The sequence below is a fragment of the Neopsephotus bourkii genome, unplaced genomic scaffold, assembly GCF_033783945.1.
Source record: "Neopsephotus bourkii isolate Nb327-2 ecotype Australia unplaced genomic scaffold, CSIRO-AGI_Nbou_v1 NB_673, whole genome shotgun sequence".
Taxonomy (NCBI): Eukaryota; Metazoa; Chordata; class Aves; order Psittaciformes; family Psittacidae; genus Neopsephotus; species Neopsephotus bourkii.
This window is the reverse complement of record NW_026901172.1, coordinates 1,897,677-1,911,569: the sequence shown is the minus strand read 5'-3', so window position 1 is coordinate 1,911,569 and position 13,893 is coordinate 1,897,677. Positions and strand designations below refer to the sequence as shown.

General features: G+C 41.0%; 1 protein-coding gene across 17 annotated transcripts in view; it reads right to left on the bottom strand.

The window, feature by feature from the left end:
- NFIA (nuclear factor I A) overlaps positions 1-13,893 on the bottom strand; it is a 360,597-nt gene that overhangs the window by 50,549 nt on the left and 296,155 nt on the right. For 6 of the 17 annotated variants that reach the window (XM_061353390.1, XM_061353389.1, XM_061353391.1 and 3 more), the window contains 3 exons: positions 13,087-13,173; positions 11,998-12,036; positions 3,223-3,351 (listed from right to left, as the gene is read on the bottom strand). The exons of 4 other annotated variants lie outside the window; for them this stretch is intronic. In XM_061353390.1, the coding sequence (XP_061209374.1) occupies positions 3,223-3,351; positions 11,998-12,036; positions 13,087-13,173 (255 nt within the window). The remainder of the gene's footprint in view (positions 1-3,222; positions 3,352-11,997; positions 12,037-13,086; positions 13,174-13,893) is intronic. 7 more of the 17 variants (XM_061353394.1, XM_061353400.1, XM_061353398.1 and 4 more) reach the window with 4 other exon arrangements.

Genomic DNA, 13,893 nt, shown 5'->3' with positions numbered 1-13,893 from the left:
GGTGAGTTACACTGACCACCAAATACTCTAACTTGCAGGTAACAAAAGTGTGCTGTGTAGGAGATAGAGATCTAACTGCTTGAATTTTCAATGCTTTGAAATAAATTTGAAAACTGATAGTGATGCTAAAGCCACCCTATAGGTGATCAATTTACCATCTGCCAGACACTGAATCCTAGCCACGCTGGTCCAGAGAAGACATATGGTGCATTCATAGAGTCATGCCCAAAAAACTGCCATCATCAAGTGAGGCTCCATGAATCACTTTGCTCGCTTATCACCAAAGAAACTTGGATCTTACCACCATCTGTTGGAGCTACTGAGGAGTCACTGAAGCATTGGCATCCATGCGCCAGCACTCACTGCACATCTGGTCCTTTGGTCAGCCAGCTCAGATCCTCTCGGCTGGCTACTGCCCAGCTGGGTTGAGTACTGGCAGGAGCACCAGTGCAGACAGGAAACTAGTCCACAGGCTTCCACAACACAGTATGGACAATTCCATGAGAACAGAGGTTTTCCAACTGGTTCATTGAATGGAGAACCTTATAGCTAAGAAATTCTCTCAAGGATCTACTCCTCTTCCAAGCAAGTTTTGTTTCCCAAATGACTCACTGGGAAGGGCACTCAATATCCTGGGATACCCCAGCATAAGACATGCACTATATTCTAAGGAATGTTTGGAAGTGTGTGAAAGATTTGGGAATATTCCTGAGAAGTTATAAATCACTGGTTGTCAGTGACAACACCTGCCATGAATAGTCTGCAGCTTCTTCTCTGCTGTCTATTTTGATCATGCTTTTACAAATGCATCTCATACACACATCCAAGTGATAAACTTGCACATATGAACATCGGAAGGAAATTGAACCTTCTTGTAATCATTCAGTTGGCTGAGGAGCTTACTCTGATGGTGACCTACTTACTCATGACTTCCCTGTCTCTGAAATCTCTGTAGACTGAAGATTAAATCTTGCTCTTACTTTTTTGGATACCAATCAGAATGACCTGCCACTGACCACTTACATACTGCATATGTATCCAAAGAGAATGCAACATGTGTACTGTATTATATCTGTCATTTCTGCAGAAAGATACAACTTCCAGTAACTACTGGTGGATATGAATTGCTCAAAGATTATGTCCTCTCATACAATGGCATTATAATCTTTATGTTGCCACTTCTGATACCTGAAAAGCTTCTCTTCTGCTCACTGTCCTAAAGTACACTGGAGGCAATGGGATAAAGAACAAAGCTGGATTTGCAGAAAATAATCCATCTCAGTATATGACCCTTTGCAAACAGAACGATTGTTGTAGAAGGGAAATAAACACAGACAGTGTGCTGTGGGAGAAGAATACTGAAAAGGAATGTCCCAGAAGAACAAAGAAAGAAGTCTGGAACAAGATTTTTTCCAGGATGATGACACTTAAAGAATCCATGGATGGATTCAGAAGGATTTTTGCTCAAAGTCTGAAAGACTTTGTTTGCGAACAAGAATATAATAGAAGATGCTTCTAAAATGATGGTGCAGAAGAACAGTCATGGTTAACCTGTTAGGAACCACAATGACTAGAAACTGTGTTACTTCTTTATGGAGTTAGTAAAGGCATCTCCTTCCAAACAAATAAAATTTGGGAACTGCAGTCATTGTATCTGCTCTTGCAAATTCTGGCTGTCTTTGAATGCCCTTCTCACCTAGCTGATGGATATCCCCTGGTGCACAGAAAAAAGTCTGTGTGAAAACAAACTGTAGATGAGATAGATTTAAACAAGGCCTCACCAGTGATACATTTCCTCTCTCAACCACACAAAAAGCCAAAATACAGAGGGTCTAAACAGGGGCAGACAAAAGCATTCAATGATCTTGAAAAATAAGTGTGAGGTAAAACATAGCTAAATAAAGAAAAGCCTAGTAAGTAATTAATCAACAACCCAAATGTAAAAGGCTAACCTTCTAAAAGACAGGAATTCAGAGTCAACTGATGTGCACTAAATATAATGTTAATGGAACATTCATATTATTCATACTTATATCACCAATTAGTAAGGCTTTTAAAAGAGGATATGTTTGCCAGATAGCTCAGGGTCAAATTTCAAGGGAAATCTGTGTAGGACTTAGATGCCTAAATATCTTCTGAGGATCTAGGTGTGTGCCTAAGGGTAATAAATAATTCTTAAGGGATTGACCACAACAGATCAAACTACAACAAGCAGATTTAACAAAGCCCCAAGCCCCATGAAGTGCAATTCTGACCTCACTTCAACTTAGTGCACTAAGTCCACTACTTCACACTGCATCACCTGGACTGTGCAGACAAAGAGGCTCCTCATGGTTTACACTGTCCTTAGTAAAACCACACTAATGCCAAACAGCCATTTCAAGATAATTTCTGGTATGGATTGCTAATATGTCTTTTTATGCTTCACTATTCAACCAATTCCTTAATAATCTTCTCCAAATGAGAAAAAATTTCACAGCAGAAAGAAATGTCACAACCATTCATTCCTATTTTTTATATCTTCCAAAGAGGTTTGTAAGAAGATTGATTCATTTGTGTATATTACTATGCCCAAGTGAGTTCCTTTTCAAATGTATTGCATTCAGTTTCCTAGGCTAAATGCAAATGCATCTCTCTAACAGAAATGTATAAGCACATCCAGACCCAGAGGACATCTCTTTTAGTTGGGAAGTCAGTCAGAAGAGTACTGTGAAGGAAACCAGCCAAAGCATTGCAAGAACCAACTTCAAAGGAGTCTCCTAACAAGGCAGCTCTTTAGCACACTGATACAAGACGAGCACTAAAGGACTGGCCAAAACAAAGCCACAGTGCTGGAAGGCAGGCATGGTTCAGAATGAGTGATGGGTCCCTATCTTGAGCAGTTAGACTCAATCTATGGTTATGAATGGACACAAGCAGAAGACACTTTCTGTAACACACTCTGTCCTTTTCCCCACCCTTTTCAAATAAAACCCCAAGCTCCCAGAAACCACCTTAGGCACTCTTGAATGATCATCAGGAGTTTTACCAGACAGCCCAGCCTAGCAAAACCAAATGCAGGCCTTGACGACTAAAACCTCCTGGTTATCGAGCTTCTGAAGCACAGCCCCTCACTGAGTGGGTCACACGTGGCGATGACTTTCCATGGGAAGGCGCTGGGATGGACACTGGGTGTCCTGGCTAATGTTTAAGCTGCCTGGGGGCTCTTGGGTTAAGCCTCACCTCTGGGTCCTGTAATGACAGGTCGATGGTGCTGTGTGAAAGCCGTTCCAAGGGAGGAGGTCTGCGAAGGCGAGGGACTGCTGAAACCAGACTTCTCTGACTTCTTTAATGTAGTTGGCGATGGCATTCCTGGCAAGAATGATTGATAAGTGCAATTTAATAATGCTAGGTCATGGAACGACAGCCTATGCATTGTGAAAGTGGGTGCAGAAGCAGCTAGATAAACTTAAAGGACAAATGAAACGGAATACAACAGCAAGCTGAAAGCTCACTTTTATTTGTGGTCTTTTTGTTTGAGGCAGAAGAGGCCATGGTTTGCTCTGAGCAATGAGTACTAAAAGGCAGCCATATTTTTCTTTTGACTCTGAAATATGGATAAGATGCAGTTTATTATTGCTACTGAAACCTACTCTGCTTTATTTTTAGCAATCTGTAATAGCTGGAGCATTTGGATTTTTACAGGCTTTTTATGAGTTCTGTCTTTCACTCACTGGTTTAGTAGATTATTGCAAATGGATCTTTCAAATGTGCTGCACGACTCAAGGCACAAGTAGAGAATGAAGTTTTCTGAGTTCAACCTCTGCCTCTCCTTACTCTCTGGACTTCAAAGGTGTTTGAAAGTAATATATTTATGTGGCTCCCTTTTGCTTTCAGATTTTTTTAAAGGGTGAATGGTATTTGTGTCTTGATATTAGAAGCCACACTGGAATTATTTCAGAGTTGTTATTATGCCCTTGAACTATATCAAAGGCTTCCAATGAAAATCAGAGTTAAGTTGCTATCGGGTGAAACCTCTCCCGTGGACAGGCAGGACTGGTGTAACAGTAATAGGACCCGTTGGTTATACTCTGTAAGAATAACTCCTGTTGGTAACATATCAAGCCCACGGCACCAAAGAAATTAGTGGAATGAATGTATTGCAAGAAGCTCCTAAAATCCAAGCCTTTTCAGCATATGGTTTATGCTTGGATAATACAGCATATAGATGGAGAATGCATATGTGTATCTCTATTATTTTTTATATCTTCATAGTTCTAGAGGCATATGGGCATTCTGATCATCTGCACATCCTCTGAAAACACAGTATTTCCAGTATATGCAGTGCATCAGACATTTTGCATATCTGCAGGGATATAGCAAAACAAAGGTACAGAATAGTTGAGATTTCAGGTGCAGAAGCCAGGTATCAGCTAATGTGGAAGCTGAACTTCCACTAGTAAAGTCATTCCACCTTATTTCCAATGCTGCATTTTATAGAATTTAATTGCTAAAAAGTAAAGAGAGAGGCCTGGACAATATTATCTTCGGGCAATATTATTAACTTTATATTTAATAGCACTAGTTTTATAGTCCCTGGGATGTTGATTGCAATATGCGGGAGCCTTCTTGTACTTTATATGCTGCTCTGCTGGGGTCCTAATGGTTTCAGTGAGGCTTTGCAGTTTATATTCCAGAAAGTTAAATAAAGGAAGGGAATGGTTAGAGTTCAAGTGTTGTATTTGCAGCTTTCTCTCTTGAAACTGTTTGCTAAATGGGTTGGTTGTGGTGGCTTTTTCCTCATAGCAAGAAAGGTTATGTGCTTAATCTTGTAAAAATAAAAGTTTAGAACTGATGGATTACTGTGTAAGAAAAATACTGTGTTGGGTATTTTTCGTATTGGTCTTAAGGACTTTGGAGTAGGGACAAAAGCGAAGTTGGTTCATTTGGGGGGGTAAGAGAAAAGGAGACTGAACTAAGGTGTTTCAATGAAATATTCCAATGAAGCCAGCTGATTTTTTTGGTCATGTTGGCGTGTAACTTAGTTATTGCTCTGTGTTTGAGTGTCCATATTCAAGAGAAGGATGCTCAAAAGAAGTAATGGTGCTTTTGATCCACATTTCCTTATGATGGAGGAACTGGGGATGGAAACACCAAATGAGCATCAACCTCATTCCTAAACGTAAACTCAAGGGTCAGTGGCAATATTTGGGCTTAAGGAGGGGTAGAGGAACTGTGCTGCTGGCAGCGAGGCCATGGGTACGTCTCCTTTGTGTTGGGTTGTGGAAGGGGAGAGGTTTGTCCCCTAGAATGGTTTTAACACAGTAGGCTTCATCCCTGTAAGTGCAAAATATCATGGACAGAACAAGGACTCTTGATGCACCGGGATTATCACAGTAAAATATGCCTGCTAGTGAACTGCTCTAACTGCAAGGTTGTGCAGCAGTTATGGGGATGCACAAGGCCCTGTATGGAGCTGATGGTTGTGCAGCCCATGAGCAGCAATCCAGGATGGGACATGAGTACAGGTACTCTGGGGAGCAATGGAGGTCGTGGAAGGAGTAAGATCTCCACGTCTATGCAGTATGGTTCAGATGGCTCACAAACTTCCTTCTTTCCCTATATGCTCTTCAGGGTTATGGGGAAGAAAGCTTCTGAGAGAGTGAAGAAGCTATTCTTTTACCTCCATGCTGAAAAAACTGCTTGACTCATCTAAACCACAGAAGGAGGAAGGGGCAGAGAACAGTGGAACATGGTTTAAATCTGTTCATGTGATTGTGTCCAAACACTGGAACATTAGGAGCTACAATGAAGCTGAGGGATGACCTTGCACTGTGGCAAGGCTTAGTAGTGTCATGGTCATATGGGGATGGATTTTATAAAGATGAGGCAGGAAGACAAACTGAAGCACTGATAATTGGTTCCTACTTTTGCTATATTTGTTTGTTATCATGGCTCTGAGTGCCATTATTATCATCACTACTTTGTTTTTATTTCAGAGTATTCTGCAATGTATTGGTTTGGAGCAGTCCAACTCTACCATGTTTTGATTTTGTTTGAGGTTTGTAATGACACATTTTAGTTTGAGTGATCATATCCATCAGATCTCGAGACAAAAATGGCTGCTTCCTAGTTCAGAAGAATATGCAAACAGGAGCTTAATTACATCACTTAATATTGACCAAGAGAAAGAATAAGATGAGCTTGCCAGCTCATTTCCAAAGCATGTTTTGTCCTTTAAGAGGGGAGGGTATGACAGAAAGTTAGGCAGTGCAAAGCAATTAGCATCATTCACATTTTATGTTGCGCCAGCATGGTGCTCTAGCAGCAAAATTCAAACATTCTTTGAATGGGTTAATAAAAGAAGAAATACAGTCGGCATGCAAGAAAAAGGTTTCCAAGAACAAGCCAAAATATGTCCCATTCTTCTAAATTTATCACAGCCATGTCACATTATCCTTGAGACTGCCAGGAATGTCAATTTTTTTGCAATTTAAAAAAAAATATCTCATTTAGCACCATATGTTTGGTTAATGTGCCTGATATATCCTGCGTATTCTTTAGTCCATCCATTTCTAATACTCATTTTCTTTTTTTCCCCCTTTGCTAAGCCATATGTTACAATGCTGGTCATTCTATCGAAGCTGCTTTCAGGAGCTGAGAGTGAGAGCAAAGGGAACTCTGGTTTAATCACCCAGAAAAATTCCGAGCTGCTACTACAAGTCCCACTCTTGGGTAAGCAGCCTCAACACTTGAGTTAGCATCGTAGGTGCCCGGTGCCTATGAAAATCAGGCCACCTATGAGACGCCCTGGTGTGTGTTAACAACTGTGAGGCAGGAACTAAGATAAATGACTAAATATGGCACTAGGTGTTTAATTTTTGGCACCCATGTTGGAGACTCTTGGCTAGTTTTAAAGGTCTTCTGTTTTATACCTAATGAGTTTTAACACGTTTAGTGGTCCCCAGTCCGCAGCTTCCCCTCCTGTGTTGCTCAGGGATGCAGGAAATTAAAAAGTTAAGCTGAAGCTACCCTGGGCAGAGCCCAGGGAGGATGCTGCTGCCTTGCATGGCTTTCCTCTGCATTGTTCCCATGAGCCAATGAATACTGGGGACCACTGCACTGAAGACCAGATTTCAGCACTTCACGTGGCCCCAAGGACGGGGTAGTGCCAACTCATAAGGACACCTCTGAGTCCTGACTCTCCTCTATCTCCTCTCTGGTGCAGGGCAGCAACAAATTACAATATCCCCCAACCCGCCTCAGCTGCGCTGGCCGGTGAATAGGGAATGCAGCCAAGGATCCTCCCCGTTCCCTGCCTCTTTCCATCCATCTGCTCCGAGCAAGGAATAAACAAGAACAGCCAGAACACAACGGCTGGGTAACCCAGGTGGGGTTTAAAAGTGTTTCTTACTATTCTGTGTACAGGACTGTTGTCCAAATCACAGTCACACCTGGCACTCTCAGGCAACACAGATTTCCTAATTCAGGTCTGAGTCTCCTCTGAATGTTATTTAGAGTGCAAGAGAAGAAAATCAGACTTAGTCTATTTTCATCTTATGGCAGCTTTTAGCTACAGAATAAATGGAAAAGTTAATTGCTAAATAAAAAAGAAAATAAAGGGATTGGTGGTGTAAAACACAGATGGAAGTCTGAGTGGGTGCGTTACTTTAACTTACTGTACTTGTGTTCATGCGATTCTATAAGTATATGTATGCCAAACATGTATGGTCTTAGCCTGTTTCCATTAACATGGATCTGGGTTTTTTTTTCCACTGGACTGAGGGAACCAGATCAAAGACCATGATGGTGCTAAATGGAACAAGATGTGTACTTTGGGATTTTTTTCCAAAAGGAAATATTAATTTGACATTGGTTTTTCAGTTGAAAAGAATTTTAATTGCAGTACACAATAAGCAGAAAATTCAGACAACAATAATCTTGAAACTGTTAGCAGCATTATTATGTTTCTATCAAGGAATCTTGTGTGCCTTTTCAACATTAGAGCTTTCTGAATTTTCATTAATTTGGCATTTCCCTAAACACACAAGTTATTTGGTTCATTCCACATCATGCATCACACCCTCCTGCTCAATGCATAATGCAAGCGTAAATGGGATCCTTGTCCTGGAGAGACTCTGGTTACTGGAGCCATTGCACGGATGTTGAAGTCCCGCAGTAAGACTTTCCAAAACTCTGCACTTCGCAAACCTCCAGCCCAAGTTTAACCAGTGAATGCACAGGAATACTTCATGTTCCTCATCTTCTAAGGGGCACTGGAGCACTGTGATGGGTTTAATTCCTCTACCTCTTTATGTTTGCCAGTACTAGAAACGCACCATATAAGAGTCTTTCTTGAGTACAGCTAAAGATCTTCAGATTTTCATGTATGAGGCTGATTTATATTTAAATGGACCAGAAAATGATGTGTGAGGATTGAATGCATTCCCAGAACAAACAAACGTCTATGAACCTATTTTCCATACACCTATGCACCTTACTAATGGAGGTATTGAAATTAGGATTGACTTTGATGGAGTGAATGGAGTCACAGCAGTGTAAGAGGAGAACAATTCCCCTTCTTTCCAAATCCATAGCTCTATCTGCATCTCTATGTGTATATCCATCCAATCTCACTTGATTAATCACTAACATTATTCTGACTGCACACATCTTAAACACTAACCATCTCAAGTTAGCCACATTAGGTAGACCAGCTAGTTCACCTCCAGAGACGACTTTTGGATAATTACACCAATATTCCCAGTAGCTCTCTGCCACTAGATTCCTGATGGAGATTTCATAATGAAAGCTATGAATGAAATATGGTCTGGATCTTCCTTCTCAAGGGACACTATATAAAGGAATCACGGAAGCTCAAGTATTACCAGGTGGACCATGAACTTGACAACATGCAGAACAAACAGATGATGCAAAAAAACAAATTGGCTGTTGAAGGAAAAATAAAACCCGATACATGGGAAGAATTTGTCAAGGAATTTTCATCCTTCTGTGCAAATTATTCCAGCAATTTCATTGAAATCACTATCAACAGAAATGCTATCAGCTGCTCTTTTTGTTTTTCCTAGGGAATTCTTAATTTCAAGCGTCTTGGAATTTTGATGGCTAAACTACTGTCAATCATGGTAAGTCTGTTCTATTTAGTGCTCAGCAAACTTTGTCATCAGCTGAGATATGATCAGGCTAACTGCCATCCATCAGTTTACTGTATTAGTTGCTCCAGTATACACAAAATACAACGCAGATGGAATTTCACTCATCCTAATGAAGTGCTCTTTAGTTTCTATGTTCTGAATGGATACTTGCTCCCCTGGTTGCCTTCTGAGTTCCCGTGCTCACTGATTAACTACCTGCCAGCGAGGACCTCGCTTCACAAGACTAAATCCAGCTGTGGATAACCAGTGATTTTACAGAGGAAAAACGAAAGCTCCCCCTCTATCCACTTATCAAACTACTGCATATGCATCACCAACACACACAACCAGTTTCCTCAGAACTCGACATCTGTCAGATCATCAGGAAAACAGAGCTAATCTATCCGTACCCATCAACATTGCATCATAGGTGACTGCCAGATACTTAAGAAGCTTTCCAAAAGAAATGTCACAACTCTTTTTCAAGACACTACAAAAGAAATGTTCCAAATAAAATAAAGCAAATGCACATACAAGTAAATGAGCCAAAGAACTTAATAAAAAGAGATTGATTAAAATGAGGACCAGAATGTTCAAAAAGGGCTGAGAGAGAGAGAGGTGCCAAAGGCGCATTAAATGGATTCAGTGGCTTCAGGTTTTAAATGCTTTTGGGCTCCTCAGCAATTTTTAGCCAAAAATGATAATTCAAGTTAGAATCAAAATTCTGATGTCACCTAGGGAAAAGAAGGTTGATATTTGTCCTTTGCAAATAAGCACTGCACCATTTACAAAGGAGGAATACCAGTTTATCCTGATGGAAAATCTTGCCTACAGATTTCTAAAACCAAGTGCTACGATATTCACCATTCTTTTAAAACCTACCCCATTAAAATCTGCCTTAAACCATTCGGTGCAATGCTCCCATAGAGTGTGTTCCCTTATCTGTTTGTGTCTGTGTTTACAGCATCATCTGATTGTTTTAGATCTCTTTAGATCTCAAAGCATCCCTGCTTTGTCACCCAAGTGGTTCTTTTAATAATGAACTAGTACTCAACACATTACCTATTTCTTCAAAGTGCAATTTAGTGGGGTTTACATATAAAAACTTTAATCAGAAGTGTAATAAATAGCAAGGTAACAGTTCAGTTTTCCCTTTGATTTAATGCTGGTTTCAGTATCACTTTGCACTTATAAATACATTGTAATAAGAACTACTTTTTTTTCCCAATGACGTCTTTAGACGTCTTGTCTGAAATTCATGACTGCACTTGTTTCATTTCAAATGGTATTTGGGAGTTTTTCAGCACACTTGGCAGATTAGATATAGCAGCAGGGACAAACTGCAGCCATCCATAGGAGAATATACCTTTATGTGGGTGCTTTGGGGATGGAACATCTATAGCTGCAAGGCAAAAAAATGCCATCATAAATTTGGATGGCATTTACAAAGCCCTCTAAAAAGTCTTTGCATATGATTATAGCTGAGGTATAATATTTTTGCAAGTAAAAGACCCAGAATAGATTTATGTTTCAACTATATCTTCCTGAGATGCATATGGATGCTAAATTGCAAGTGATACTAAAGGGAATTTTAGTAACTGAAGAGGATAGAGTCAGATTCCCTGTGTTTTTTTATATTATTCTTTATTTTCTCAAAAATCATTTGCTCATTATTTGCATGTCATCAAAAGACCATCGGCTACCCAGGCTATATATAACAATGATGGTTGCTAAATGCCGAAGGCATGAGATGGAGATGGGGAAATATGTAGATTTTTCCAACCTGTGACCTCAGTTACTGCATGCTAATGTTTTTAAATGACTTTTATGATGTCAAGACTAAGTTTGGTGTTCATATTGGTTTTGAAGACTTAGTCGGTGTACACTGCCACTGAACATATGTTTTAATTAATCAAAGAGCTGTGGTCCGGATTGAAAATAGCTCAGGTAATTTACCATGTACTGTAAAGTCACCTGATTTCTGCACAATTTGAGGTGAAGGGTTTATACATTATTCTGAAGAAAGCAAGAGTTGCAAACTGAATTCATGTGCATCATACCAAGCTGAAATGGATTTAGAATTTGACAGGTCAAGAGTATACTCGTGGAACTGTTATGTATTGCTATCCAGTGGTTCTGGGTCGTTTTACCGTATGACTGCCTAGGTTTGACAGTCACAGGGCTCAACAGTCATCTCATTTCTCCAAAACACAAGAAATCATTTGTAGCTGACCCACAGCTGCTGTGCTCTTTCACTGGCAAGTGTCCATTGCCAGTTGTAGCCTGGGGAGCTCCCGCTGGAATGGCGCTGCCGACCTGCCACCGGGCACCAGGGACATAAACTGATTCCCAATGGATCGGCTCTCAGGCAGGTGATATCAAATAGGAGAAATCAGCCTCATTTTTCTGCAGCCCCAATGGTTTCAGGATTCTGGGAGGAACAAAGGATCCCCCTGGAAAAAATACATGACCCTCCCATTGCAGAGAAGGCAGAGCACAGCAGTTTGGCTTTGGCATCATTTCCAAAGGAGCTGCGTATGACCGTGCTGCCTGCAGGTCTGCTCGTGTGATCTGCTCAACACCTCTCTCATCTACTGAGCAATTTAAAACACATCTGACAGAGAGGCAGAGAGGAAAAATTCCCTGCGAGTTCCATGTACACAGGCATGGGAAGGGCAGAGGTAACATGGCAGCGCTCCCTCCAGTTCTGTCATTCTGGCAAAGTGCTCAGCAGGAGTTCTCTCCTCACTAGAAACCAGAGAACCCACATGAGAGGGACACCTGGTACATCCCCCCCAACCAACACAAAATGTCTATGCACCGAGAACAAGAGCATTGGCATTGTTTGAATAAGCACACCCACCATGTAGTGCTCCGCGGTGTTCAGGGTTTCTTAGATATCCTGATTTTATAAAAAGAAAGTAAAAGAAGAAAAAAGAAACAAGGTGAGAGAGAACACTATCATATTTTGTAGCAAGCAGGATACTGTGTGAAATCTTGGCCCAGTGAAGTGATAAGGGGGAAGCTTTCAGTTTGCTTAAGGGAAAAGTTACGAGCAAATAGTAAAATTACCAAAACACCACATTGCAGCAAACGGGTGCATTTAGGTTCAATTAAGCTGTAAAAAGGAAAATGGCACTTTAGCTTATGAAAACGAAGGGACAGAGGGAGCTATCAGAAGCAACTTGATAAGATTTGTATGCATGAGGATGCTGCTTCACTGGACCAAGAAAGCTACAGTATGGGACAGGATTTTTCTTTTATTAGACACTTTGCTAGATAGCTTTGTCGAACCTCAGAGACGGCTACTCTGGCATTATGAAATAATCCTACATAACTTGATCTCATGAGCTTAGGAACACAGAAAAATAGCCATGCCAAATCAGATTACAGGGATCCACCTAGCCCGGTATCCTCTCTCTGACAGTGGCAACTAAGGGATGCCTAGAAAAAGAGTAAAAAGACCAGGGAAAGCATACAGTGGTAATTCTCCAAAATACTCTCCCAGCCTCCAATCATTTGTGATTCAAGGGCTTCTAGGACAAAGTTGATAGCATGGTATTGAAGGTACTCGAATCCAAATGCACAGATTCACACCCCCCTCCTCCCCTCTTTTGGAATTCTACCCCCATGAGATCTCTACCAGTCACACAGAAAAGGTTTCACAGTTTGGTGCTGGCAAGTCCACTGTTCTTGCCACTAACTCGGAATGAGCTAACAGCTTTCAAGCCCAATGATGTTATGTGCATAAGAGCATCCAACACTTTTTCCTGCGTTAAAAAAGTGCTATGTGTGCTGAGGTGCTCTAAGTGTAAATACTTTGGGAGATTCGATATATATATTTTTTGTTTTTTAAAAAGCAAGAATCTGGCTGTAAATTGATATCAACATTTTTCAGTATATGTGTAAAACACATGTTTCAGAAGAATAGAAGAGAGAAACTGTCACTCACTGGGAAGCTTTAGAGCTATCTGGCTCCCTGGGAAACTGCATGCAACTATTCTGGTGTCCAAGGGTTTGACCAGTGAGTTTCCTCTTCCTGCAAAGAATGAATGCAGAAGTAATAGAAAGTCTGAGGGGGACGATTTTAGCAAATGGCTAAAGATAATCCTATTCTGCCCACTCCAGCAGGTAGGAAGCAGGTGGTGGTGGTGGAAGAAAAAGGGTGGGAAAGGAGAAATGCCTGCCTTCCCCTCCCAGCAGCTGGCACAGGGGAAGGGCAGGATTCTAACCTAGGAGGGACTCGCACACTCACAGCTCTGAAATCCCTTTGTGATGCTGCATTTGATCTGCAACGATGCCGACAGGTCACGGCAGTCCCAGCACCGGCACACAATGTCAGGACGTTCTGCTCTGATTAGCTGGGGTCTTGCTGTGACTCCCTTTCAGGATGGAGCATGGCTCACCGGCACTTGGTGATTGAAACTGAGCACACTGGGCTGGCGTAGCTTCATTAACACTACCAGGCACATAAAAACCTGTATGGCCAGACTGGAACAGTGACTTCTTAAGCACTGTGATTTTCTTTTACCATCCACTTTTCAGGAGAGTTTTCTTTTTCTAAAGTTTTAATTTTCTAACCAAATTGGTGTGAATTCTTTTTACTTCATTTACAAAAAGAATCGATAAAAGTAAGGGTCTAAAATAAAAGCTTATCCTTCTGGTTTTGATGGCATATTGACTTTTAAAGGCAGGAGTGGCTATCAGGGAGTCCCTGTAAACTTTACTTAAAGCAAAAAAAAAATTAGAAAGTGATCGA